General features: G+C 42.5%; 1 protein-coding gene across 2 annotated transcripts in view; it reads left to right on the top strand.

The window, feature by feature from the left end:
• The window catches only part of LOC126481028 (ubiquitin-conjugating enzyme E2-22 kDa), a 116,068-nt gene that overhangs the window by 74,478 nt on the left and 14,810 nt on the right, over positions 1 to 26,780 (top strand). For both annotated transcript variants that reach the window (XM_050104494.1, XM_050104495.1), the window contains one exon: positions 9,440 to 9,603. In XM_050104494.1, the coding sequence (XP_049960451.1) occupies positions 9,440 to 9,603 (164 nt within the window). The remainder of the gene's footprint in view (positions 1 to 9,439; positions 9,604 to 26,780) is intronic.

The following is a 26,780-nucleotide window of genomic DNA, read 5'->3' as shown; positions in this document are numbered from 1 at the left end:
ACATTAGTACCACCAGTTTGAGTAGCTATCTTAACCAAGTCACCACAGACAACATATTCCCCGTCCCTATCGAGACTGTTCCCTGCTCCACCCACTATCACTACCTGATCCTCTTTTGTAAAATTCTTACATAACTCTCCTATGCTTTCAGTCACCTGAGCCAACCCTGCACTAGGCTTCACAATGCTGGTGACCTGGTACTCACTCCCCAACACTTCCTGCAGCTGCTGGCCCACACCTCTACCGTGGGAACTACCTAGCAGCAGAACCTTCTTTCTGCTAGACTTTGCAACTAACCTAGGCCTCCTAATTGCTGAGGACTGCTGCAAGCTACCTACATCTACGGCTACACGAGGCTCCTCTCCACTCAACTCTGACAGTTGGTTGTATCTATTGCATGTATGCAAAGTAAAACTGTCTGAGTACCTCCTCTTCCTAGCTATCTTCTTGCCAACTGCCAGTTCCCATTCCTCACCACTCTTCACCCTCCTCAACTTATCTAGTTCCTATTTTGCGCATTGTAACTGCACCTGAAGGGCACAGATCTTACGCTCCTGCTCCTCTATTAACTTGTTTCTACTACAGATTCTACATTCCCAGGAGAGGATCTCCCTAAAATGATCACTGGCTTCCCCACTGCATTCCCCCCAATGAAAATACTTTGAACAAATCCCACACCGTAATCCACTACTCGCAAACCTACGACAGAGCCCACACTTTTCACTCGTAAATTTTACAGTTACTGAAAAAAAAAAAAAAAAAAAAAAAAAAAAACTACTATACGTCTACATTACCAAAGTTCAGTTACACAAGTAGGACTATTTAAGAACTAACAATAATGGTCTCGAAATTCTCTGCCTACTAAGAAAGCAGCTACTTGTATTAATACTACTACAACACAGCCGATACCAATACCAGCAAAACTTCACAAAATTATTAGCTACAACCAAAAAATTAAAACTACCACTGTAACACTAAGTGAAGTTAAAACACTATATGAAAATTTTACTGAAATATTTCACTAGAAAGATTAATAAACGTCAGTTGAAAACTAAAGCACGAAAATTACTAACGACTTCAACACACTGAAAACACTCTAAAACACAGCGAGCGAACGATTACAAAAGTTTATTAAGTCGTTATTTCGCCACAAACGACACGCAACACCGCTGAAATCTATTAAATTTAATAACTGTATTACAGAACACAAATAAGTTTGTCAGTACTTAGCTTATAACCGCTACAGCTGCAGTGCATGCCGCAAAATGTAAACACACTACTCCATCTGATATCATCAGATGGAAACGTAATAAGTCAAATTGACCATGTGCTTATAGGTTTGGGGCACAGATCAGCTCTATTGGATGTGAGGAGCCTTAAGAGGCTCAAATAAAGAGTTGCATCATTTCCCAGTATAGCCATGAGTGAGTGCTAGGATCTCCAATGCAGTGCAAGGAACACGACTCGGTACGCCTAAATATAATATAGCACTTCAAGAATTGGCTGAATTAGAGAGCAGTACCAGCAGAGGAAATCATGGATATTTGAAAAATCTGGAGAATGCAATAACATCAAATATAGGGAATAATTAAAAGCACAGTGGAGATATCATAAAATGAAATGTGGGGAAGTGAAGTAAGCCATATAAGATGGTTTCGTCTCGAATGCGAAATAGTAATTGAAGAAAAGAACATGGCATATAAAAGGATGCTACAGTCACGGTGTACAAGAAGTATGGTTGAAGATTATAAAGAAAAATGAAAGATTGAATAGAGGACCCACCAAACAACAAGGAGAGAGAGTGGATGAAACAAAGACTGAAGAAACGGGGCTTCTGAGGAATAAGGGTGAGGCAAGGCAATTGTGCAGAGGAGTAAATGCGTCATGGAAAACCTTTGGTGGTAAAACAAACCTGAAAAAAGATGAAACGAAAATTTTTAACTGAGGGGAAAGAGAGACGTGAAAGAGGGCGCCAACACTTCAAAAAAATTCTTCAACTTCAGAATAATGACATCAAGAGACAGAGATACACAGAGACAATTACTCTGATAGCATAGATCCACCAAAGCTAGAAGAAATTTGAACTGCCATGAAGAATCTAGAAAACATCAATGCAGCAGGAACAGACTGTATGCCAGCAGAGCTGCTTAAGCAAGGCTGTAGCAAATTGGGATGGGTCTTCTCAAAGATTGCTGTTTTAGTAATGTAAGAGGAGAAAATGCCCCAGCTTTAGAAAGAAGGAATAATGTTGTTGTTGTTGTGGTCTTCAGTCCTGAGACTGGTTTGATGCAGCTCTCCATGCTACTCTATCCTGTGCAAGCTTTTTCATCTCCCAGTACCTACTGCAACCTACATCCTTCTGAATCTGCTTAGTGTATTCATCTCTTGGTCTCCCTCTACGATTTTTACCCTCCACGCTGCCCTCCAATACTAAATTGGTGATCCCTTGATGTCTCAGAACATGTCCTACCAACCGATCCCTTCTTCTGGTCAAGTTGTGCCACAAACGTCTCTTCTCCCCAATCCTATTCAATACTTCCTCATTAGTTATGTGATCTACCCATCTAATCTTCAGCATTCTTCTGTAGCACCACATTTCGAAAGCTTCTATTCTCTTCTTGTCCAAACTATTTATCGTCCACGTTTCACTTCCATACATGGCTACACTCCATACGAATACTTTCAGAAATGACTTCCTGACACTTAAATCAATACTGGATGTTAACAAATTTCTCTTCTTCAGAAACGCTTTCCTTGCCATTGCCAGCCTACATTTTATATCCTCTTTACTTCGACCATCATCAGTTATTTTGCTCCCCAAATAGCAAAACTCCTTTACTACTTTAAGTGCCTCATTTCCTAATCTAATTCCCTCAGCATCACCCGACTTAATTAGACTACATTCCATTATCCTTGTTTTGCTTTTGTTGATGTTCATCTTATATCCTCCTTTCAAGACACTGTCCATTCCATTCAACTGCTCTTCCAAGTCCTTTGCTGTCTCTGACAGAATTACAATGTCATCGGCGAACCTCAAACTTTTTATTTCTTCTCCATGAATTTTAATACCAACTCCGAATTTTTCTTTTGTTTCCTTTACTGCTTGCTCAATATACAGATTGAACAACATCGGGGAGAGGCTACAACCCTGTCTTACTCCCTTCCCAACCACTGCTTCCCGTTCATGTCCCTCGACTCTTATAACTGCCATCTGGTTTCTGTACAAATTGTAAATAGCCTTTCGCTCCCTGTATTTTACCCCTGCCACCTTTAGAATTTGAAAGAGAGTAGTCCAGTCAACATTGTCAAAAGCTTTCTCTAAGTCTACAAATGCTAGAAACGTAGGTTTGCCTTTCCTTAATCTTTCTTCTAAGATAAGTCTTAAGGTCAGTATTGCCTCACGTGTTCCAGTGTTTCTACGGAATCCAAACTGATCTTCCCCGAGGTTGGCTTCTACTAGTTTTTCCATTCGTCTGTAAAGAATTCGTGTTAGTATTTTGCAGCTGTGACTTATTAAACTGATAGTTCGGCAATTTTCACATCTGTCAACACCTGCTTTCTTTGGGATTGGAATTATTATATTCTTCTTGAAGTCTGAGGGTATTTCGCCTGTTTCATACATCTTGCTCACCAGATGGTAGAGTTTTGTCAGGACTGGCTCTCCCACGGCCGTCAGTAGTTCCAATGGAATATTGTCTACTCCGGGGGCCTTTTTTTGACTCAGGTCTTTCAGTGCTCTGTCAAACTCTTTACGCAATATCGTATCTCCCATTTCATCTTCATCTACATCCTCTTCCATTTCCATAACACTGTCCTCAAGTACATCACCCTTGTATAGACCCTCTATATACTCCTTCCACCTTTCTGCTTTCCCTTCTTTGCTTAGAACTGGGTTTCCATCTGAGCTCTTGATATTCATACAAGTGGTTCTCTTCTCTCCAAAGGTCTCTTTAATTTTCCTGTAGGCGGTATCTATCTTACCCCTAGTGAGATAGGCCTCTACATCCTTACATTTGTCCTCTAGCCATCCCTGCTTAGCCATTTTGCACTTCCTGTCGATCTCATTTTTGAGACGTTTGTATTCCTTTTTGCCTGTTTCACTTACTGCATTTTTATATGTTCTCCTTTCATCAATTAAATTCAATATTTCTTCTGTTACCCAAGGATTTCTACTAGCCCTCGTCTTTTTACCTACTATATCCTCTGCTGCCTTCACTACTTCATCCCTCAAAGCTACCCATTCTTCTTCTACTGTATTTCTTTCCCCCATTCCTGTCAATTGCTCCCTTATGCTCTCCCTGAATCTCTGTACAACCTCTGGTTCTTTTAGTTTATCCAGGTCCCATCTCCTTAAATTCCCACCTTTTTGCAGTTTCTTCAGTTTTAATCTACAGGTCATAACCAATAGATTGTGGTCAGAGTCCACATCTGCCCCTGGAAATGTCTTACAATTTAAAACCTGGTTCCTAAATCTCTGTCTTACCATTATATAATCTATCTGATACCTTTTAGTATCTCCAGGGTTCTTCCATGTATACAACCTTCTTTCATGATTCTTAAACCAAGTGTTAGTTATGATTATGTTGTGCTCTGTGCAAAATTCTACAAGGCGGCTTCCTCTTTCATTTCTGTCCCCCAATCCATATTCACCTACTACGTTTCCTTCTCTCCCTTTTCCTACACTCGAATTCCAGTCACCCATGACTATTAAATTTTCGTCTCCCTTCACAATCTGAATGATTTCTTTTATTTCATCATACATTTCTTCAATTTCTTCGTCATCTGCAGAGCTAGTTGGCATATAAACTTGTACTACTGTAGTAGGTGTGGGCTTTGTATCTATCTTGGCCACAATAATGCGTTCACTATGCTGTTTGTAGTAGCTTACCCGCATTCCTATTTTCCTATTCATTATTAAACCTACTCCTGCATTACCCCTATTTGATTTTGTGTTTATAACCCTGTAGTCACCTGACCAAAAGTCTCGTTCCTCCTGCCACCGAACTTCACTAATTCCCACTATATCTAACTTCAACCTATCCATTTCCCTTTTTAAATTTTCTAACCTACCTGCCCGATTAAGGGATCTGACATTCCACGCTCCGATCCGTAGAACGCCAGTTTTCTTTCTCCTGATAACGACATCCTCTTGAGTAGTCCCCGCCCGGAGATCCGAATGGGGGACTATTTTACCTCCGGAATATTTTACCCAAGAGGACGCCATCATCATTTAATCATACAGTAAAGCTGCATGCCCTCGGGAAAAATTACGGCTGTAGTTTCCCCTTGCTTTCAGCCGTTCGCAGTACCAGCACAGCAAGGCCGTTTTGGTTATTGTTACAAGGCCAGATCAGTCAATCATCCAGACTGTTGCCCTTGCAACTACTGAAAAGGCTGCTGCCCCTCTTCAGGAACCACACGTTTGTCTGGCCTCTCAACAGATACCCCTCCGTTGTGGTTGCACCTACGGTACGGCTATCTGTATCGCTGAGGCACGCAAGCCTCCCCACCAACGGCAAGGTCCATGGTTCATGGGGGGGGGGGGGGGGGGAAGGAATAATAAGCCCCATATATAAGAAGGGAGATAAGTTACAATGTGATAACTGTAGGGGGATCTCTTTACTTAACTTGGAGTATAAAGTATTTTTTCAGCATGCTATTCAACCATGTCCTCCCAGTAATTCAGAGAGAGACGGTGCCATATCAGTATGGATTTCTCCAAGAAAGTCAGCTGTAGAGCATATGTGTACCCTAAGGCAAATTCTAGAGGAGACACCTCTTTACTGACTTTAAAGCAGCATGTCAAATAATGGAAAATCCAACATGGAATAATGACAGTATTATGAAAAGAATACATTGCTACTCATCATATAGTGGAGATCTTGAGTTGCAGACACACACAACAAAAACACTGCTAAACAAGTAAGCACTCGGCCAAAAGATCTTCTGAAGTAAACACACACACACACACACACACACACACACACACACACACACACAACCACCATCTCATGCTGCTGGGGTCAGACTTTAAAGCAGCATATGATAGTATAGATAATAGAGTAGTTATATCATGCCCTGCCTGAATTGGGAATCCATAGAAAATTGGTACGGCAAGTGTGAATGACAATGAGTGAGAAACAAAGGAGCATAAGAATGAGAAGAATGATGTTTGATACACTAAACATTGAAAATGGAATATGGCACGGAGACGCATTGGCCTGTCTCCTTTTTAATGCTGCTCTGGAAAAGGTGGGGAGAGATGCAAACATTTTTAACGGGGACGATCTTCCATAAATAAGTGCAGATGCTTGCTTATGCAGATGACATGGGTATAGTGGCAAGAACCCGAAAGGCAGTGCAAGAGTCACCCTTTAACAGGCTAGCATAAATATAAGATTAAACATCAACTAACAGAAAACAAAAAATGTGCCTGCCAGGAAGACATGGAAGGAGAACGTGCTGGCTTCAACAACAGTGGGAAACTATACCTTTGATGAGTGATGCAGAAGTATCCTGAAAGGTATTACAAGGAAATTCAGAGTACAGTCAGCTGAGAATTAGATGGGAGAATGCAGTCAGAATCTCTGAAAAATGGAATTGGGGGGGGGGGGGGGGGGGAGCTCTAGCAAATGACTGGAAAATTGTTGAAGAGGGCAATGATCACACATTGAGCTGTAGAGTCACAAAAGAATAGAAAGGAGAAGGAGAATGAGCCTTGCAAGCATTAACTCAAAATTCCTTCTGCTCTTACGTCATCAAACAAAGAACAACTTTGCTAGAACTTGATGCATGTTCATTTTTTCAGTTAAAACTTATGACAAGAACCAGTTGAGATTTCAACAATTTCTGCATGCAACCTGACAGACAAGTGTTAGTGTGCTCCAGATTCTTGGCACACTAAGCACTGCTATGACCTCTCAGGTTTTCTTGGCATGACTGATTAATAGTGTGTGTCCGGATGTTTTGCCGACTTGTTGTTTCCCTTTTTTGCACAGTATTTTGATGACCGACCCAGCCCAGCATCGAGTGAAACGTGACATACGGTGTATTTTGCTTTCTTCAGCTAAAATAAAAAGCATTGTTTGTAATGTTAAAAACAATCTAGGCCTCTGAAAGCTGGATGTGTACCACTTCCCAACGAATGTGGCATGTCTTAAGTGTGGCAGACTATCCGAATAATCAAACAAAGATGCTAGGGACATTAGCGACTAAGACAATGATGCAAATCAACTGCCACCAAGCACTACCTCAAATATAATTGTGGAATGAATTGACTAGTATTACGGTACAAACACAAAGTTTGTGGGACAGCATAATTAAGGGGAGTATCAAAATATAGACATTGGAAAACCTAATTAGCAGGGATAAAGGGTTTCAGTTCAAATAACGTTTGGGGTCTGGCACTCAATTTATTGAAATCTCATTGGCCACCATGCCCACCAGAGTAGGAAAATGCTGGAAGAATTTGTGTTTCGTGGAATACTGCTGTGACCTCTGAAAAACAAAGAGCAAATCATCAGTTCACAGTATGGTTGGAGTCCAGGCAGTGGGTACACATAACAGCAAAACTCACAGTTTGTGACAAAGGCGACTGGGCCCGTCGTTTAAATATTGTACAGAAACTAGAAATAGCAACTCTGCAGAATACCCGGAAGCACACTATTAAGCATCACTAGTTGGGAGTTGAATGTATTCCTGGTTAAGTCACCTTCAGTTTTGTGACAGCTACTTTCAAACTGGAAAAAAATTGGTAACATTGCAATTAACCTAGAGCATCATCTGTGTGAGCCTGCGTCAGAACTTCAAATAATTCTAGACAAGTTTTCCCTACTTTTACACAAAACTGCTTTGAACACTTGTCCCATCTTTCACTCAAGTAATAACAGCTTGGAAATTAATATCAACAATTTCAAACAGTGAGGTTACTCAGTAGCTTGTGATGAATGCAGTGTTGCCAACAGCTTCATGGGCAAAAAAGAAAGAAGACAAATTGTATAGAACTTGCAGTGGTCTCTGAAGCATATAATGGCATAAAAACATACTATTGGGTAGATGCATAAGGTTGTAGCATTTTTGCATAAGTTTAATAAGCACAACAGATAAACATAAGAAACATTGGTCATCAATATAATGGGTTTTCCATTGTTTGATATACTCTTTTCCACCGTTTACAACAATCTGCCAATGCTGGGCTAACTTTTAGATTATGCGACTCAAGAAGTCACAAGGTTTTGAGGCAAAGAACTCGTCGAGCCAAGTTTGGAGCACATTTTCATCCGGAAATGAAGTTCCTTGAAGGTTTTTCAATAGAAAACATGAAAATCTGAGGTCACAAGATCAGGTGAATAAGGTGGGTGGGGAATGACTTCCCAGCCCAACTCCTGTGTAGTGTTTTTTGTCAGTCTAGTGGAATGTGGCAACCATTATTGTGGAGTAGCATCACCTCATGCTGTCTTCCTGGTTATTGTTTCTGGGTTGCACCTGTGAGGCGTCTGTATTTAGCAATAAATTTCAGCAGATGGTTACATCTCAGGGAAGCAGTTTGTACACCACACCATCGCTTCTGCAGCAGATGCATGATGTTACCTTTTGTGCGGGTGCATGTAGGTCTTTTTATGGGGAGTTGCTTCTTTGTTTGGGCTCAACCATTCCTTTATTTTCCTTATATTAGTGTAAAGACAGCATTTCTCATCACCAGAAATGATACACGAAAGGAATGTTCAGTGTTGTTCATGAGACAATTAATGACGAGCAAGCACATTGGCCACCTGCTGATTTTTGTGATTTTAGCTTAGAGCATGCAGTACCCATACACTTGCTTTTTGAACCATCTCCACAGCATGCTTTGAACCCACCCATGAGATTTGCACGCTGACTTGTTTTGTCAGGGTGCTGATGACCATGATGTTGAGTGCCCTCCTCAACCCAAATAATAATAATAATAATAATCAAGATCTTCATGAACTGAAGAGTCATTAATGTCAAAACGAACCTCCTTAAAACATGAAAACCATTTTCTTGCCGTGCTCTGTCCAATTGCATTACCTCCATACACAGTGCAAATGTTTCTGGCTACCTCAGCTGCTGTCTCATCTCTTTGGAACTTAAATAGAAGAGTGTGTCCAAAATGTTCCAATTTCTCCAGTTGGCACTCCATTTTCTGGCAGCCACAACTCCACTCACTATTTCCTAATGACAGAATGACAATATGTAAACCCATGCAACAGTGAACTACAAATAAAAAATGTAAATCAATAAATAAACCCAGAGCAACCAAAATACCAATGTGCAAAACAAAAATGCTGTGAACTTATGCACCAACGTAATTATAGGTGACACCATATCTACAGTAGTCATTGCAAGTCCATGGTATTTGCTAGTTCACTGTACTTCACACATTTATTTTTCTTTGTGGTATCCTACATTTGTGTTTCAGGGCTGCTGCAATGACACTGAGAACAGTTCTGCTGTCCCTTCAGGCACTTCTGGCTGCAGCTGAGCCAGATGATCCTCAAGATGCTGTTGTAGCAAAGCAGTTCAAAGAAAATCAGGACATGTTTAGACAAACAGCTCGACATTGGACATTCATTTATGCTGGAGGTAACAAACATGAATTATTCAGAAACAGCAACAAACCATATTCTAAGATAGTATTCCTCCAATCTTTTTTTAGTAGCCTCACATACATAACTCGTTATTTGAAATATCTTTAAATGTGTTATGTTTATAAGATTGTTTATTTTTCAGCTATGTGTGCTAGTTTCAGATATTTACAATTATGATGTTTCTGTTTCATTTGATACTAAACTTTTCCATTCCAATTAACATACACTAGACGTTGGCTAGTTTGTCTGACATTATGTGCTAGCAAAATTGTGTACAATACCACAAATAATCAAAGTGGCGGAAATGCCGGGGGGGGGGGGGGGGGGGGGTAGGGGAGGGAGAGGGGGGGGGTGGTTGCAGAAAGCATCTGTGAGGGGTTTGTGATCTGTAAGGATGAAGAATGAGTGACCCTCCACGTCAGGGCAGAAGTGTTTGATGGCCTCATAGACGACAAGGAGTTCTCTGTTGAAAGTTTAGTGTTTCTTCTGAGCTATTGATAGTTTTTTAGAGAAGAAATGAAGAGGGGTAACCATGTCTGCCTTGCATTGCTGTAGTACCGCTCCCAGTGCGATGTCACTGGCATCCATAGTGATGAACAACTCAGCCGTGGAGTGGGGGTGGGCGAGTGTCACAGTGTGAGCTAAAGAAGTCTTTAATGCATTGAAAGCCTCCAGCATAGGTGCAGTCCAGTGAATGGGTTTGAGTCCTGAAGTCTGTTTACCCGACAGCAAGTCTGTCAGCGGGGCCTGCAGGGCGGCAGCAGAGGGCAGGTGATGACAGTGGTAATTTATTGTGCCCAGAGAAGTCAGAGTTCTTTGTAACTAGCTGGGGGCGGCAGTGAAGTGATGGCCTGCATGCGAGATTTGGGAGGCTGTATTCCGTCAGTGGAGATGATTTAAACCAAGAAAGTGACAAAAGGCTGACACTACTGGAATTTGTCTTTTTTGACCTCGACACCAATGGAGTTCAAGATCAGGAGGGCCATGGTTAAGTGATTTTCATGTTCCTCAGCTGACTTGCTGAAAATGAGTATGTCGTCCAGATATGTGAAGCAAAACTCGAACTGTCGTAAGGTGGAGTCAGTGAAATGCTGCCACGTTTGCGCCGCGATTTTTAGGCCGAATGGCATGAAGTTGTATTGGAACAAACCAAGCGGCGTGATAATAGCTGTTTTAGGGATGTCTTCTGGCGCTATTGGAATCTGGTGGTGGGCACGTTTACAGTCAGTAACACTGAAGATTGTAGCGCCTGATAACATATGAGTGAAATCATTTATGTTAGGCATGGGATAGTTGTCCATGACGGTACAAGTGTTTAAACGTCTGTAATCGCTGCACATTCAGTAAGAACCGTCATGTTTGGGGACGAGGTGAATTGGTGAAGACCAGTTGCTGTCTGACGGTTGCAGAACACCTGCCTCCAAAAGTTCGTTAATTTGCTGCTGGGCCACGCACAACTTAATAGGGTTGAGGTGTCTAACCTTCTGCCTAATAGGAGAGCTGGCAGTGGTAACTATTGTGTGTGTCATTCCGTTAGTGACGGAAGAAACCAAGAACTGCACACCAAACTGGTCATTGTCCTGATGCGAAGTTTTTGGATGAGGGGCGTAGCTGTTAGTGCAATTGGGAAAGGGCTGCCTGAAAGTCACATGCCTAGTATGTGAGCGCGGCGTGCGCTTGTTTGGAGAGGGCGGCTGTGCTCGCAGTGCGGAGCGGGTCAGAATGCTCGGCGACTGTCTCTTGTCAATCTTGTACTTGGTAACCAGCGCTGGCGAGAGTGGCAATGACGTCGCACGTGGAACATTGATGACCGCAGAGTCACTTGGCTGTCGCGCGAGAGAGGGGGAAATGTTTGTCAACACACGGGGCGGCTGCCTGCGCAGTGGGCGTGGTTGTATCGCGCACACGACTGTCATTAGGCGCATTGTCTTAATATGGCAAGTGCGTCGGGGGTGCAGAGTCTACCAAACATGAATTGTTACATGCAATTAATGTTTTTGGACTAACCTTATGAATGTCCAAGCTTGTGTCTGCTGGAGAAGCTCGATTAGGTGGCGGAACTGTGGACTGCAGTTTCGCAGCGAGGTACTAGTTGTGATGAGCTTGTTGTAAGCGTGTGCTATGCGTTGTTTCAGCTCTTCGTTTTCCCGGCAGAGTTGTGCCGCCGAGTCATATTCTGACAGTAGGTTAGTGACACACGTCATAATGTCGCCTGCGAGGGCGGAGCACTCGCGTACTAACTCACATGTCGCGAGGGAAACAGAGCATGGAACGTAAGTGCGGGATCACAGTGTTAGTGGGATGGTGTAGCACTGAGCCCTGAACTACGTTCGGAGAGAGTTAGTAATGGGACAAAAAATCCATATCGAGAATTGGTTCATCGATGTCAGCAATGTAGAATGTCCACGGAAAACCCAGAGGAGGAGATAGGTGCACCATAACTTTGGCAGAGCCTGAGATTTGTAATGTTGATGCGTTGACATCTCGTAGAAGTGACCTCATTGGTGAAAAGATGGGGGGAGTCATCGATGTAGGTATGATAGACACATCAGTGCCCTTGTCAACTACGAAAATGAGCCGTGACAAAATGTCAGTCACGTACAAACAACCTCTCGGCCAGGCAGACAAGTGGACGGAGTGCAATGTATGAGGACGCCCGTGATGTTTGTCCCAGGACTCGGCCTCTTTTAGGTGCTGAGGTCAGCGTTTTGGCTTCTGGCAAGGTACCGGCCCTTCTTAGCATTATCGCCGTAAACGTTGTGGTACCAGCAGTACAGATGAGCCGCATGTGCTGGTGGTCGTGACAGCGGCAGCAGAGGAGGCTTGTCCTCGTTGATTTGTTCTGGCATGCATACCAGCACATATGGTGCTTGGGCGATCCTGGAGTGCTCGGATGGTGGAGAGAGCGAGCGGATGCTGTCAGGCGGTGTAGAAGGCGTGGAGATGGAGCGAGCCCTGCCTTTGCTAGCAGACGGCCGGTAAATGGGAGCAGTTGTGCCAGCTGGCATTGTCATAGCATGGAATACAGTTGGTCTGCGATGTGGAGACGAGAGCCAATTGACTCGAAGGAGTGTGGTAGCAGGTGGATCTGTAAGTCAGTAGGCAGCTTGGCAGACCATACCTCACACAATGTGATGTCTGGCGTGGTATGCTCATTCACAAGTAGCTGAAGGCAGCGCCAGAGTTGTGATGGGGTTTGCACTCTTTCAGGAGTGCTAGTTCTGCAAGGTTCACAGGAGAGCTTCTGTAAAGTTTGGAAGGTAGGAGACGAGGTACTGGCAGAAGTAAGGCTGTGAGTACCGGGCGTGAGTCGTGCTTCGGTAGCTCAGATGGTAGAGCACTTGCCCGCGAAAGGCAAAGGTCCCGAGTTCGAGTCTCGGTCGGGCACACAGTTTTAATCTGCCAGGAAGTTTCATATCAGCGCACACTCCGCTGCAGAGTGAAAATCTCATTCTGGAAACATCCCCCAGGCTGTGGCTAAGCCATGTCTCCGCAATATCCTTTCTTTCAGGAGTGCTAGTTCTGCAAGGTTCGCAGGAGAGCTTCTGTAAAGTTTGGAAGGTAGGAGACGAGGTACTGGCAGAAGTAAGGCTGTGAGTACCGGGCGTGAGTCGTGCTTCGGTAGCTCAGATGGTAGAGCACTTGCCCGCGAAAGGCAAAGGTCCCGAGTTCGAGTCTCGGTCGGGCACACAGTTTTAATCTGCCAGGAAGTTTCACATCAGCGCACACTCCGCTGCAGAGTGAAAATCTCATTCTGGATGAGTCCATTGTTTGTGTTAGCGATGTAGCACTCGACCATTGTAGAGCGACAAAGTTTGAGGTTAACATGGCTGGAGATCGTGAAACACAGTGAAGTAATGTAGAACTGGTCGTTGGCAAAGGACTGAAGAGGTCCGGCGATCATTGTTGTGCTTAAAGTTAAAATTTAAAACAGTCTTGATCACAATCTTGTTAAAATATTTTTTTATTGGAGTGAGTGACCGGTTTCGACTCTATGAAAGAGTCATCTTCAGACTCCGAAGCGGTGGATGGATACTGCTAGATGAGTTCCGTCGACTGTAGTTACACGAGCATCGAGGGTCGACGGAACTCATCTAGCAGTGTCTATCCACCGCTCCGGAATCTGAAGATGACTCTTTCATAGAGTCGAAACCGGTCACTCACTCCAAAAAAAAAAAATATTTTAACAAGATTGTGATCAACAGTGTTTTAATTTTAACCATTTTTAAGATCACTGAATATGTTTTCAAAAATTTCAAAAATCGTTGTTGTACTTCCAAATCTTCGAACAAAGCATTGGGTGAGGTGGCCATGCTGGCGTGCGCATAACCTGTTGATTTACAATACCAGTTGCAGAAGACGTAGAAACTTCGGGGTCACCAGTAAGGGAACAGGATACGAGTCGCAGTATACAGAATAAACAGTCCCCATTTACATCTATACATACATACACTACTGGCCATTAAAATTGCTACACCAAGAAGAAATGCAGATGATATACGGGTATTCATTGGACAAATATATTATACTAGAATTGACATGTGATTACATTTTCACGCAGTATGGGTGCATAGATCCTGAGAAATCAGTACCCAGAACAACCACCTCTGGCCGTAATAACGGCCTTGATATGCCTGTGCATTGAGTCAAACAGCTTCGATGGTGTGTACAGGTACAGCTGCCCATGCAGCTTCAACACAATAGCACAGTTCATCAAGAGTAGTGACTGGTGTATTGTGACGAGCCAGTTGCTCGGCCACCATTGACGAGACGTTTCAATTGGTGGGAGATCTGGACAATGTCCTGGCCAGGCCAGCAGTTGAACATAATCTGTATCCAGAAAGGCCTGTACAGGACCTGCAATATGCGGTCGTGCATTATCCTGCTGAAATGTAGGGTTTCGTACGGATCAAATGAAGGGTACAGCCACGGGTCGTAGCACATCTGAAATGTAACGTCCACTGTTCAAAGTGCTGTCAATGCAAATAAGAGGTGACCGAGACATGTAACCAATGGCACCCCATACCATCACTCCGGGTGATACGCCAGTATGGCGGTGACAGTTACTCGCTTCCAATGTGCGTTCACCGCGATGTTGCCAAACACGGATGCGACCATCATGATGCTGTAAACAGAACCTGGATTCATCTGAAAAAATGACATTTTGCCATTCGTGCACCCAGGTTCACCGTTGAGTACACCATCGCAGTCACTCCTGTCTGTGATGCAGCGTCAAGGGTAACCGCAGCCACCGTCACCGAGCTGATAGTCCATGCTGCTGCAAATGTCGTCGAACTGTTCGTGCCCGTTACAGCCATGCGGATAAGATGCCCGTCATCTTGACTGCTAGTGATACGAGGCCATTGGGATCCAGCACGGCGTTCCGTATTACCCTCCTGAACTCACCAATTCCATATTCTGCTAACAGTCATTGGATCTCAAGCAACGCGAGCAGCAATGTCGCAATACAGTAAACCGCAATCGTGATAGGCTACAATCTGACCTTTATCAAAGTCGGAAATGTGATGGTACGCATTTCTCCTCCTTACACGAGGCACCACAACAACGTTTCACCAGACAACGCCGGTCAACTGCTGTTTGTGTATGGGAAATCGGTTGGAAACTTCCCTCATGTCAGCACATTGCAGGTGTCGCCACCAGCGCCAACCTTGTGTGAATGCTGTGGAAAGCTAATTATTTGCATATCATAGCATCTTCTTCCTGTTGGTTAAATTTCGCATCTGTAGCACGTCATCTTCATGGTGTAGCAATTTTAATGGCCAGTAGTGTATATTTTGACAATGATCATACACGTGCACACGGTACAAGGTACAAGAACAGACTGAATTAACATGGCGGCTCTGCTGATCGATCTGAGTCCCAAACATTATGTTGTTCATGGTCGATATGACCTGTCGATGCCACAAAATCATCACAATTCGACCGTACGTTCCAAATCCAATGCGTTGTTACCAGTGTCAACGTTACAACCACACTCGCATTTCCTGTGAAAACACTTTCATGTGTGTTACTTGTGGGATGCTCATGAGGGTGATTACACACCTCCTTCTCCCCACTGTATCAGTTGTAATGGAGATTATGCTGCCTCATCCTGTGAGTGTCCCATCTATATCAATGAGCGGGCCATCCTTGAGATCCAGGTGAAGGAAAAAGTATCTTACACTGCCACTGCATTTTACCATCCGGTACTTATAGTACGGTTCTTGCTACACCTTGCTCCACAAAGTACGTAGCCAAACAGACCTGAAACCTCCTATTCGGTACTGCATTGTAAAATCATACAGTATCACAGTAGCGCCCCATCTTCTTTTCCTCCAGCAGTGCAACAAGCCACCAAATCTTAGTCTCAGGCAACAAAATCACCTGCTACACAACTGGCAGGCCGGAAAGGACAAAAGGAATACTCCTGTGACAACTTTTTACATCCTTCCAGCCAACAAACCTCGGAGTCTTCATCTACCAACACAAAGGCTCAAAGAAATCAAACGAAGGTAAGTGGTCTTCTCCATCCTCGACTCGAGGATCCTTTTCAACCGTGTTGTCTCATGATACCCTCACATGATCGACTCCATTTTGCTGGTGCACACCGTCTACCATTTTTCTACCCTTGTATCCACAGGCATGCTGTGATGTGAGGTGTGCTGTCTGTATCTGTAAATGACTTGGCTGACAGTGTGGGCAGCAATCTGCGGTTGTTTGCTGAATGCCATGGTGTATGGCAAGGTGTCAAAGCTTTAGACAAAATTTCCATTTGGTGTGATGAATGGCGGCTAGCCTTAAATGTGGAAAAAGGAAGTCAATGCAAATGACTAGAAAGATCAAACCTGTAATGTTTGGATACAGTATTACTAGTGTTCTGCTTGACACAGTCAAGTCACTTAAATGTAACGATATGAAATGGAACGAGCATGTGAGAACTGCGGTAAGGAAGGTGAGTGTTCGACGTCAGTTTATTGGGAGACTTATAGGAAAGAGTGGTTCACTTGTGGAGGAGACTGCATATAGTAGGATGCTGGTGCAACCTGTTCTTGAGTACTGCTCAAGTGTTTGGGATCTGTACCAGGTCCGATTGAAGGAAGACATAGAAGCAATTCAGAGGCAGGCTGCTAGATTTGTTACCGGTAGGTTCAAACAACACGTAAGTGTTAGGAAGATGCTTTGGAAACTCAAATGGGAGTCCTTGGAAGGAAGGTGACATTCTTCTCAAGAAACACTACTGAGAAAATTTAGAAAACTAGCATTTGAAGCTGACTGCCGAACAATTCTACTGTCACCAACAAATATTGCGTAAGGACCACGAAGATAGGATACAAGAAATTAGAGCTCGTATCGAGGCATAAAAATAGTCACTTTTTCCCTCGCTCTATTTGCGAATGTAACAGGAAAGGAAATGACAAGTAGTAGTGGTACAAGGTACCCCCTGCCAAGTACCGTATGGTGGCTTGCAGAGTATCGAGTTAGATATAGATGTAGATAGCAGATGATTCCATTGTGGACTCTGTTGCTATCTAAAACCCCTTGGGCCTCTATTGTGCGGAGATTTCAAGTTCCATCCGTATCACCCCACCTTCCTCCATTGGAAAGGAGTCAGTTCTTCTTAGAATCATGAATGCTGCAGTGCAGCCTTTACTATGAGGGAGCTAGATCATGCTCTCACTTTGTCCCAATCCTAGAGCCAGACAGTGTTCACATTCAGATGTTGCAGCAACTTTCTCTTGCAGGCAAGCACTTTTTCCTTCATATGTACAGTCTAATTTGAGCAGATAGCTTGTTTCCCAGACGCTGGCATGAAGCCACTATCATACCCATGCCTAAGCCTGGCAATGACAAACACCATCCTTCTAGCTAGCACCAAATTTATCTCACCAGCTGTGTTTGCAAGTTGATTGAATATATGAATCATGGCTGGCTGGTCTAGTGGCTCACGTCTCGCTAACCACTAACCGCTGTTCAATGTGAATTTTGAGTGTGCCATTCTGCAGTTGACAATCTCGTCACTTTGTTAGCCCGTGTTGTGAATGGTTCTCTGCAGAAATACCAGACTGTGGCCATGTTTTTGATTTGGAGAGAGCCTACAGTACCTGCTGGAGGACTGGTATCCTCCATACATTATACACGTGGGTCTTCTAGTGCTGCCTGCCCTGTTTCCTTCTGGAATTTTTAAAAGACATAGTTTTCAAGATATGTGTTGGTTTGGCCTTGTTTGGACACCTTTATCCAGTAGAATAGGGTGCCTCAAGGCTCTGTCCTTGGTGTGTCCTCTTAGCTATAGCCGTTAACCCTATTACGGCCTGACTCCCACCAGGCATCTCCGGCTCTCTTTTTGTCAACACCTTTGGGACCTATTGCAGTTTTCCAAGGACATGTCCATTTAAGCAGCGTCTTCAGCGATGTCTCGATTGTCTTTACTTGTGGAGCGTCAACAGTGGCTTTTGATTTTCCACTGACAAAACCATTTGTTTGAATTTCTGGCAGCACAGTGGGTTTCTTCCACCATCTTTAAATCTTGGGCCTGTTGCTCTGCCATTTCCTGAAACTACAAAATTCTTGGGGCTCACACTTGATGGGAAACTTTCTTGGTCATCCCACATGTCTGGCCTGGCCACTTGCTGTACCTGGTCTCTCAGTGTCCTATGTGCCCTTAGCGGTACTTCCCGGGGAGCGGATTGGACCACCCACCTCCATTTACACTGATCCCTTGTCCGTTTGAAACTGGACTATGGATGTTTTGTTTATTCATGTGCATGTGCATGTCCATCCGTCTTAACAGCCTCTAAACACAATCCACCATCATGGAATCCGTTTTGCCACTGGCGCCTTTTACACTAGCCTGGTTGAGAGCCTCTATACAGACATTACTGAACTACTGCTGCCATACCAGTATCATGTTCTTCTCAGCAGATACGCATTCCATTTTTCCGCCATGCCTGGTTACCCATCCTATGCCTCCTGTTTTGATGACTCCCTTGACCACCAGTATGGGGTGCATACCTGTTCTCTGTTACCTCCCAGAGCTCATTTTCGGCTCCTACTCCGGCAGCTTAACTTCACCCTACCTGCCATGTTCCCAATGGGTGTGAACCCTCCACCACCTTGGCTTCATGCAGCAGCTAAGCAGCTATTGTTCATCTTGAACTTCATTTGCTTCCTATGGAAGCTGCTCCGGATTCGATCTATCGCAGTAAGTTTCTCAAACTTCACATCCAACTTAACGATAGCACCTTCATATACCCTGATGGCTCTAAGACTGACTGGTGTCAGGCATGCCTTCATTATTGGCATCGACCAATTTTGACATCGACCAATTTTGGCATCAGCTTCCAGAACACTGCTTAATATTTACAGCAGAGCACTTTGCCCTCTATCAGGTCACTCAGTGTATGTGGTGACACAGGCTTTTTAAGTGTCACATGCTCCAGCTCTCTCTGTGTCCGTCAGAGCCGCTGTGTGTTGTACATAGTGTATATCTTAGTGAAACGGTCTCAAGAAAGCTTCCATTTAGGGAGCCGCTGTGATGTTCACGTGGGTTCCTGGTCACACGGGTCTGATGGGAAATGAGGCTGCTGCGAAGGCTGCAGTCCTCCTACCTCAGTCTGCTAGCTCTTCCATCCTTTCTGATCATCTCCATGTTGCCTTCTTGTTGGCAGGTGGTGTCACTTCAGCATCACCACTGGTCTTCTCTCCAGGGAATTAAACCTCTCCCAGCGGCTTGGCCGACCTCCTCTCGGTCCTCTCGCTGTGAGATCATTTTAGCTAAGTTGTGTATTGGGCATTGTGTTTTTAGCCATCATTATTTGTTAAGTGGTGATCTCTCACCACTTTGTGCTCATTGTCCTCAGCCTTTGACGGTTCACCATTTCCTGGCCGAATGCCCTTGTTTTAACAACTTACGTTCTAATGTATGTTTACTCTATGAGTTATTGGCCGTTTTAGTGAATGATGTGCAGGTTGTTGACCCCATTTTATTTTTGATCCGTAGTAGCAGTATGGTGGAGGACATTTAATCTTTGGTTCTGGGTCTCCGCTGTGTCTATAGCGTATGATGTTAACCTTGTATGACATGGGCGCTTATGACCTGAGTTGTTTTTGGGCCGTATCCTTGTAAATTTTCCAATTGCCGAAGCACATTTGTGGGCAGTTGCATACTCCTGAAGGATGCTTATTTTTCCCCCTTTTCTAAATCTAGGTCTCTTCTTGCATACTTTTTAAAAATATAGTTGTGTCAAAAGACTTGTGTAATACTAGCTAGTTATTGCTTCATCCTTTGTAAGTTAGTCAGTAAAAAGAATTTGTTTTACATTCCAGAAAACGCTTGCCATAACTTTCTGGCAGATGAAATAAACTTCACCCTTAATTGTAGAGGGTCTCTTACTTCACCACTGCATCAGTTCCTCTCTCTGTTGACATCATGTCTTGTCCATAGTAATGAATTGGCACACTAAATCTGCAGGTTCTTTTATTTAAACAGTCCAAACATTGCTGCAAAATTTATTTTTGTATTTGCTTTTGTGGTCAGCGTTAAGCAAATGTTGTACCCACAATGTTGCTCAAAGCTTAATTGTTGTTAATAATACTTACAAAGTTTATGGTACACTTTCTTTATATATGGCAGTTGTATTGGTGATTTTGGGCAAATTACTTGGTGCCCATTTAATGCCACTTAATGAAATTGCTCAATATTTTCACGACTGATTGCAGTTTTTGGAACTCTCTTTGTGTGGTTCATCTTCAAGAGAAGTATGATAATGTTTGAATTTTGCTGGCCACTTCGTAACTGTTGAAAATGAAGGAGCAGACGTCTTAAAAATAGGGACAGGAAAATTCTAAATAAATGGTAATGTGGCAAATAACATGAAATCAGCAGTTTTTACAAAATGTCATGAAGTTTGTCATTTTACCCATTGCTGTGTAGAAATTTTGTAAATGTGAAGGCAGCAGTTTACTAATTTTAGTAACTGATGATTAATTAATGTTGGAGTCGGATCTTGAATTTTTCCTAAAGGCTTGAGACCCAATTATAACCTTAAAATGACTGTTCATTTCCAGTTAAAAAAAAATTAGTACATAGTATGGTGTCAGTTGGTAACAGTTTTGTCTGTCATCATATTTCCCAGTGCTTTTGTACAACAAATCATAGCAAAAATGGCATCTTTTGGAGAGATCTTTAATGTGATGCACCAGTAAAACTCGATAATTTTGTAGCATGCAGGTATGAATATGAAAAAGCTCACATATGGCACACCAGCTAGAAACTAGCAAACTTTTCAGAAACTTTAAGACAAAGACTTCAGGCAGAGGTGAAAGAATGTTGCCAACTCTAATGACCACAGATTGATACTAGTCCGTGTTCACAGACCAAGGTTGTCATTTCACCCTTATGATGATAATGATGAGCTCTTTTAATGATGACACGGCAAAGAACTTGCGGTATCTCTAGTATGGCAGGTCTCTGCAATCTAGATATTCTGAAGGTATACAAATCCGTTCCAAATTTAATGACAGGCAAAGTTTAGAGTCCGAGCAGCATTTTTATATGGTAACACAGTGTTGACAATTAGACGGCATTATGTTTTAGACTGAAACTTGGGATCTGTGACAATATTTTCTTTTGAAATACTTTAAACATCAGTTATATAGGCCAAAGAAAAGAATTAAAATTAGCACCGGTGCCGGGATTCAAATCCAGATCTCCTGTTTATTAGACTGATGTGCTAACCGCTGAGTCACGCTAGCACTGTGTATACCAGCTACGCCTGAGGTACAGACAGGATAACTCCATTTTTCTCATTGCTAAGGTGCTATTTCAATATTGGAGAACCTCTGCAATACTGATGCAAGTTTAAAAAGGGGAATAGCTATGGGCCGAGGCACGAATTCGACTTTGTTTCGGGGAAGGAGATATACTAGCATAATCTGTGCAGCTGTGGTAGCCAAAGTGCCAGTGTGGTGCATCAGTTATCGCCTCTGCCTAGTAAGCAGGAGACTTGGGTTCAAATCTTGGTGCTGGTCCAAATTTTAATTCATTGCTTCAGCCTACATCATTTGAATAAATAAAGGTGAGACCCAGTATGTCTCAGGAACATCCACTGTATATGACTTTAAACAGTGTGTGATTGGTGCATTATTTGTTCTTTAATTTAGTAAATTTAATAAGGTTTAAGGTTCTCTTTTCCAATAATGAAAATAAATTACACTTCTGACCGTTAAAATTGCTCCAACTCGAAGGTAGCACGGAACAAATGTCAGTCTGGCCTGAAGTGTATTACTTGCTAATATACACAAACATTGACGGGGGGAAAAATCCCGTCACTGAGAAGGATGCTACATAAATGAAAGTTGGTAAGCTTATTTCTACATTTGAAAGATGATGTCCATTAAAATTTCATACCAGTTGGATGAGAATGGTGCTAGTAGCACCACTATGAGAATGCAAATCAGATTTACTTCAAATTCACACTGCAACTGTTGTGAGTGTTAGACACCTTTGAGATAGGACGTGGTGAGTTGATGTCAGCCAAGAATGCTATTAGGGCAACAAAGATGCCACTTTCAACACCTCACTGAGTTCAAATGAGGTTGCACAATACGGCTACGAGAAGCCGGGTGTTCCTTCTGAGATATTGTATAAAGACGTGGCAGGAATGTAGCCACCACGTGTGATTGCTGGCAGCAGTGGTCACGAGAATGTACAGACATCAGAAGACCGGGCTCGGGATGACCGTGTAGCACTACAGAGAGTGAAGACCGTCGTGGTTGTCGTGTGGCTCTGGCACATTGTACTGCATTTGCATCACCAATCTGAGCAGTCGTTGGTATAATAGTGACACAGCAAACTGTTGCAAATCAGTTACTTCAAGGACAGCTCCGAGCCAGATGTCCTGTAGTTTGCATTCCACTGACCCCCAAACCACTGCTACTTGTGACTTCAGTTGTGTCAAGTGAGAGCTTATTGGAGGACTGTTGTGTTTTCTGATGAAAGCCGGTTCTGCCTCAGCGCCATTGATGGCCGTTAGGAGGAGACTAGTTGGAGGCCTGCAACCGACCTGTCTGCGTGGTACGCACTGTAGAATGTACGGGCACTTCTGACACCAATTGTAAATGTATGCGAGGTTGGGGAAAGGGGGGGGGGGAGGCGGTTGTTACGTACGCCTCGTGACGACAGGATGCAGTAGGTCGAGCAGTTAGGATTAGAGAGTGGGCATCCGGGGCTGCCGTTAAATGTTGAAACGGGGAATTAAGTACAATAGAGAGGATGTATTTCAATATATGGAGTACAAAAGGCACACCTGTGGTCGGAAGTTAGCAGGTTTAGGCCAGTCTAGGAGGTTGAACAATTAAATGAAATGGGAAACGGTTCATTTTGACTTATGTCGGTGGCCAGTTGCGAATAGCAGAGCCAGAGGCTCTGCCTTCCGAGAAGACGTCTGTGCTCCTCGATGTCTGGATTCCGAGAGAGAGAAGCGAGTGTGTTCTGCACCGCAGGACGCTCCGGCGTCCGCACGTGTGATTGGTATCCCGCGCACGCTATTGGCGTGAATTCGCTAGCAGTTTCAGCAGAGGGCTCGGGGTGTCTCCTTTCGGCAGCTTTAACTGTACAGAACTGCCTCAGTTTTGAAAGACAAACGACTTGTGTCACGTAGACACGGTGTGAATTACTCTGGGAGAAAACTTTGAAATAAATTTCTTAAACCAATTCCCTAAAACATTTCTTGACTGGCTGCCATCCTGTACAACACACTCAACCTACACCTGGGGTTATGGTCTGGGGTCCAATTTCTTATAACAGCTGGAGCACTTTGTGGTTATCCCACACACCCTGACTGCAAATTTGTACAGTCTGGTAATTCGACCTGTTGTGCTGCTATTCATGAACAGCATTCCAGGGTGTGTTTTCCAACAGAATAATACTTGCCCACATACCGCAATTGTAATCCGACACGTTCTGAGAGTGCCGACATGTTGCCGTAACCTGTTTGATCAGTAGATTTGTCACCAATCGAGGACATATGGGACATCAACAGATGACAACTACAGCGTCATTCTCAAACAGCATTCATCATCCCTTCACTGACTAACCAACTGCACCAGGCATGAAACTCCATCCCAAGATCTGACAACTGACATCTGACATCTGGTACCTGTACAGCACAGTTTATGCACATTTATATTCTTGCATTCAATATTGTGGCAGTTACACCAGCATTTCACATTTGTAATGATTTATCTCGTGCTTACATTAACCTGTGATTTTCCAATGTTAATTACTTAAGTATGTTACCTAGACAAATGTTTCCTGAAATGTCATTACTCTACATTAATAATTTTTTGGTGTTGCGTTTTTCAGTGTATTATTCACAATTTCAGTGCAACCACATAAAGTAGGTAGCAGATGCCATCCACATTCTGTGTATAAGGAAAGAGGATGTAGTAGTTATTGTATTTGAAAGCTGTTTTTGAGGATATCATGTTAAGCCTTATGTAAACACATAGACAGCATTTTCTCCAGATTTCTAACTCTACGAATTATAATAACGAAAAGTAATGGAACACAACCAACATAAAGAATATAATTGAAAAATAAGCCATCAGATAATAACATTGAAATTGGGGAAAAAAAAACACAAAAATTTTCCAAAAAGTAAAATTATTTTTTCCGGTCTTGGCTGTAAACTTTTAAAAATATGGGCAAATTTATGTAGTTTATAAATGATGATAACAAATAATTTTGCAATTACATTGTATTCCAATTTATTGATTTTTAACAACACACATTTATGAGCCATATAAATAAAACTATTCTGCAGATACTCAAGATATTGCTGAATATGTACCAAGTTAACAAAAAATAAAATTTCACTAAAAAATATCAATACCATTTCTGAGCCAAGCTGAATATGTTTCAGGTTGCCATTGTTTAGTGTTGATGGTTAGTTCCATAGTTGATTCTCTCACATGTTGTTGTTCCATGGTTTTCTCGATGAATTGAGCTCTACAATACATCAAAGAAATACGTTAGCAGATGTGCTGTAAACAAAAATGGCACTCTGGTGGAACAGTAATAATTGTTTTTCTGATTCTACTTGTAAATTTTGTTTGTCTACCACTCTGTACTTCACATGAATATAGGAATAGGGGCTTAGTTCCCTATTCTCATCAATACTAGGGTAAATTTACATTCCAAGAAAACATGTTGGTTTTAGAACAGCTGATAAATTATTGTGCTATTTTTAATTACTAATAATTTCCAGTTTCCTGCCATGTGTAGGTAAGGAACTTGTTCACCGGTACACAGAATACAATACGAACTTTATAGCATGATTCAAACTATTACCCGGCTGTAGGAGGACCTAATTTGGTCACATGACAAGGTACAGTCAAGTTCCAATTCAAAGTAGTGTGCGTTGTTAGCTTGCAATGGAAGTGTGAAAAGTGATTGCGGAAAATACCTCCTGGGAAGCCGCAACAAATTGCTGTTAACGTCATAATAATGTTGAAAACGAGAGAGGCATGCTAGGCAAGAGAAAGTGCAAGCAAATGTTGGCAAACAAAAGGTAAGTTAGTCATTTGTGTGCAAATTATGGAAGGAGAGAGACTATGCTGATTTATATTTTTATATTCTGTTTCTATGACTGTCAAAGTATGTCTTTTCCTGTAGTCACCCACATTTTTGCCGTGGTACATAGTCTTTCATATCTTCTAATACCACAACAGTAAAAGCTAATATCACAGGAGTAAAGGCAAGTTGACTATGTGATCTAGCGGTTAACTTTTTTGCCTAGTAATGCCAAGGTTCCAGAATCGATTCCCATTGACTATTTCCGTTTTTTCCTGGGGGAGAGGTGTGAAAGGAGATCCACTCAGCTTTATGAGCCCAACTGAAAAGCTACTTGACTATAAATGCAGCCAAATGGACATGCAAGTCACCAAAGTAGCATTATGTCAAAAGGCTTATACCAGGCAAGGTAACAAACTATGTTTGTTTATTAAGAGTGAAAGTGTCAGCTGAGTGTAGCAGGATTCAGGTATCTGGTCCAAATCAGAACAAGTAAAATGTACTCAATAAATATTCCATTGATGATATAGATACGTAAATTATTAGACAGCAATTTCGGTTATGTTATGAACAATACAAAGAAAACTGTCTTTACAAAAATTTCACACCTTTTGTTGAGTAGATCTGGGCTAACAGGCTAGCAAAGAAAATATGAGAAAAAAGTGTTCCATCTGTGGGGTTTGATTTTGAAAGATTGCTGAATAAATGAGTCTTTTATTTTTCAAATACACTATACTGTGAATAAATGTTGAAAAGTGACATTGTCCAACAGTTATTGTCAAATGTCAGTGCCAAGGAAACATTTCGTTATTTGCAGCACAGACTTCCGTTTCATGCTCTTTACTGTGACTGTCATGTAGAAATCAACAGGAAAAAAGTTAAAAATGCATAGAGAGAAGGAAAGGGGAACTTTTGGCATTAAGTAAGGGGTACCACCCTCTTCTTTATTCCACCGGCAAAATCTTGCAACAGAATTGTTCCCTGCCTAATGCCACCACACTATCAAATCCTAAATACTATAGAATTAGTCTGAAGTCATTCAAAGAATGAATTCCGTAGTTGTAAACAGACAGCTGCTCACTCTCTTAATGCAAAAAATTAACAGCTGTTGATGGTGCTGCTCATAAATAAACTTTTTGTGTCACATTACCTGGTGCAAGTGTTTTGATATAACATTACTTTGGTGACTTGCACACCCATTTCACAGCTTTTATTCAGGTAGCTTTTCACTTGGCCTCATAAGACTGAATGGACCTCCATCCAGACCTTTCCATTGGAAAAAATTGTAGATGTCAGTGTGGATTAAAACCAGGACCTCAGTGTTGCTAGCCAACAACACTAATGACTAACCCACATGTTCAGTTTACACTTACTGCCATGACATTAGTATTTAATGTTGTGACAGTAAAAGACTTGAAAGGCTGTTCATTATGCCAAAAATATGTGTGATGACTACTGGCCGTGACTTAGATGACTGAGGAAACTCAAAATACAACAAAATCAGTCTACACATATTCAAACAAAGAGTCTGCTTCATCATCCGTTACTGAAACAGCAGACAATGAACCAACAGTCTCAGCTGTGGAAATAACAGTATC

This window comes from Schistocerca serialis, chromosome 5 (genome assembly GCF_023864345.2).
Source record: "Schistocerca serialis cubense isolate TAMUIC-IGC-003099 chromosome 5, iqSchSeri2.2, whole genome shotgun sequence".
Taxonomy (NCBI): domain Eukaryota; kingdom Metazoa; phylum Arthropoda; class Insecta; order Orthoptera; family Acrididae; genus Schistocerca; species Schistocerca serialis.
This window is presented reverse-complemented; position numbering and strand designations above follow the sequence as displayed.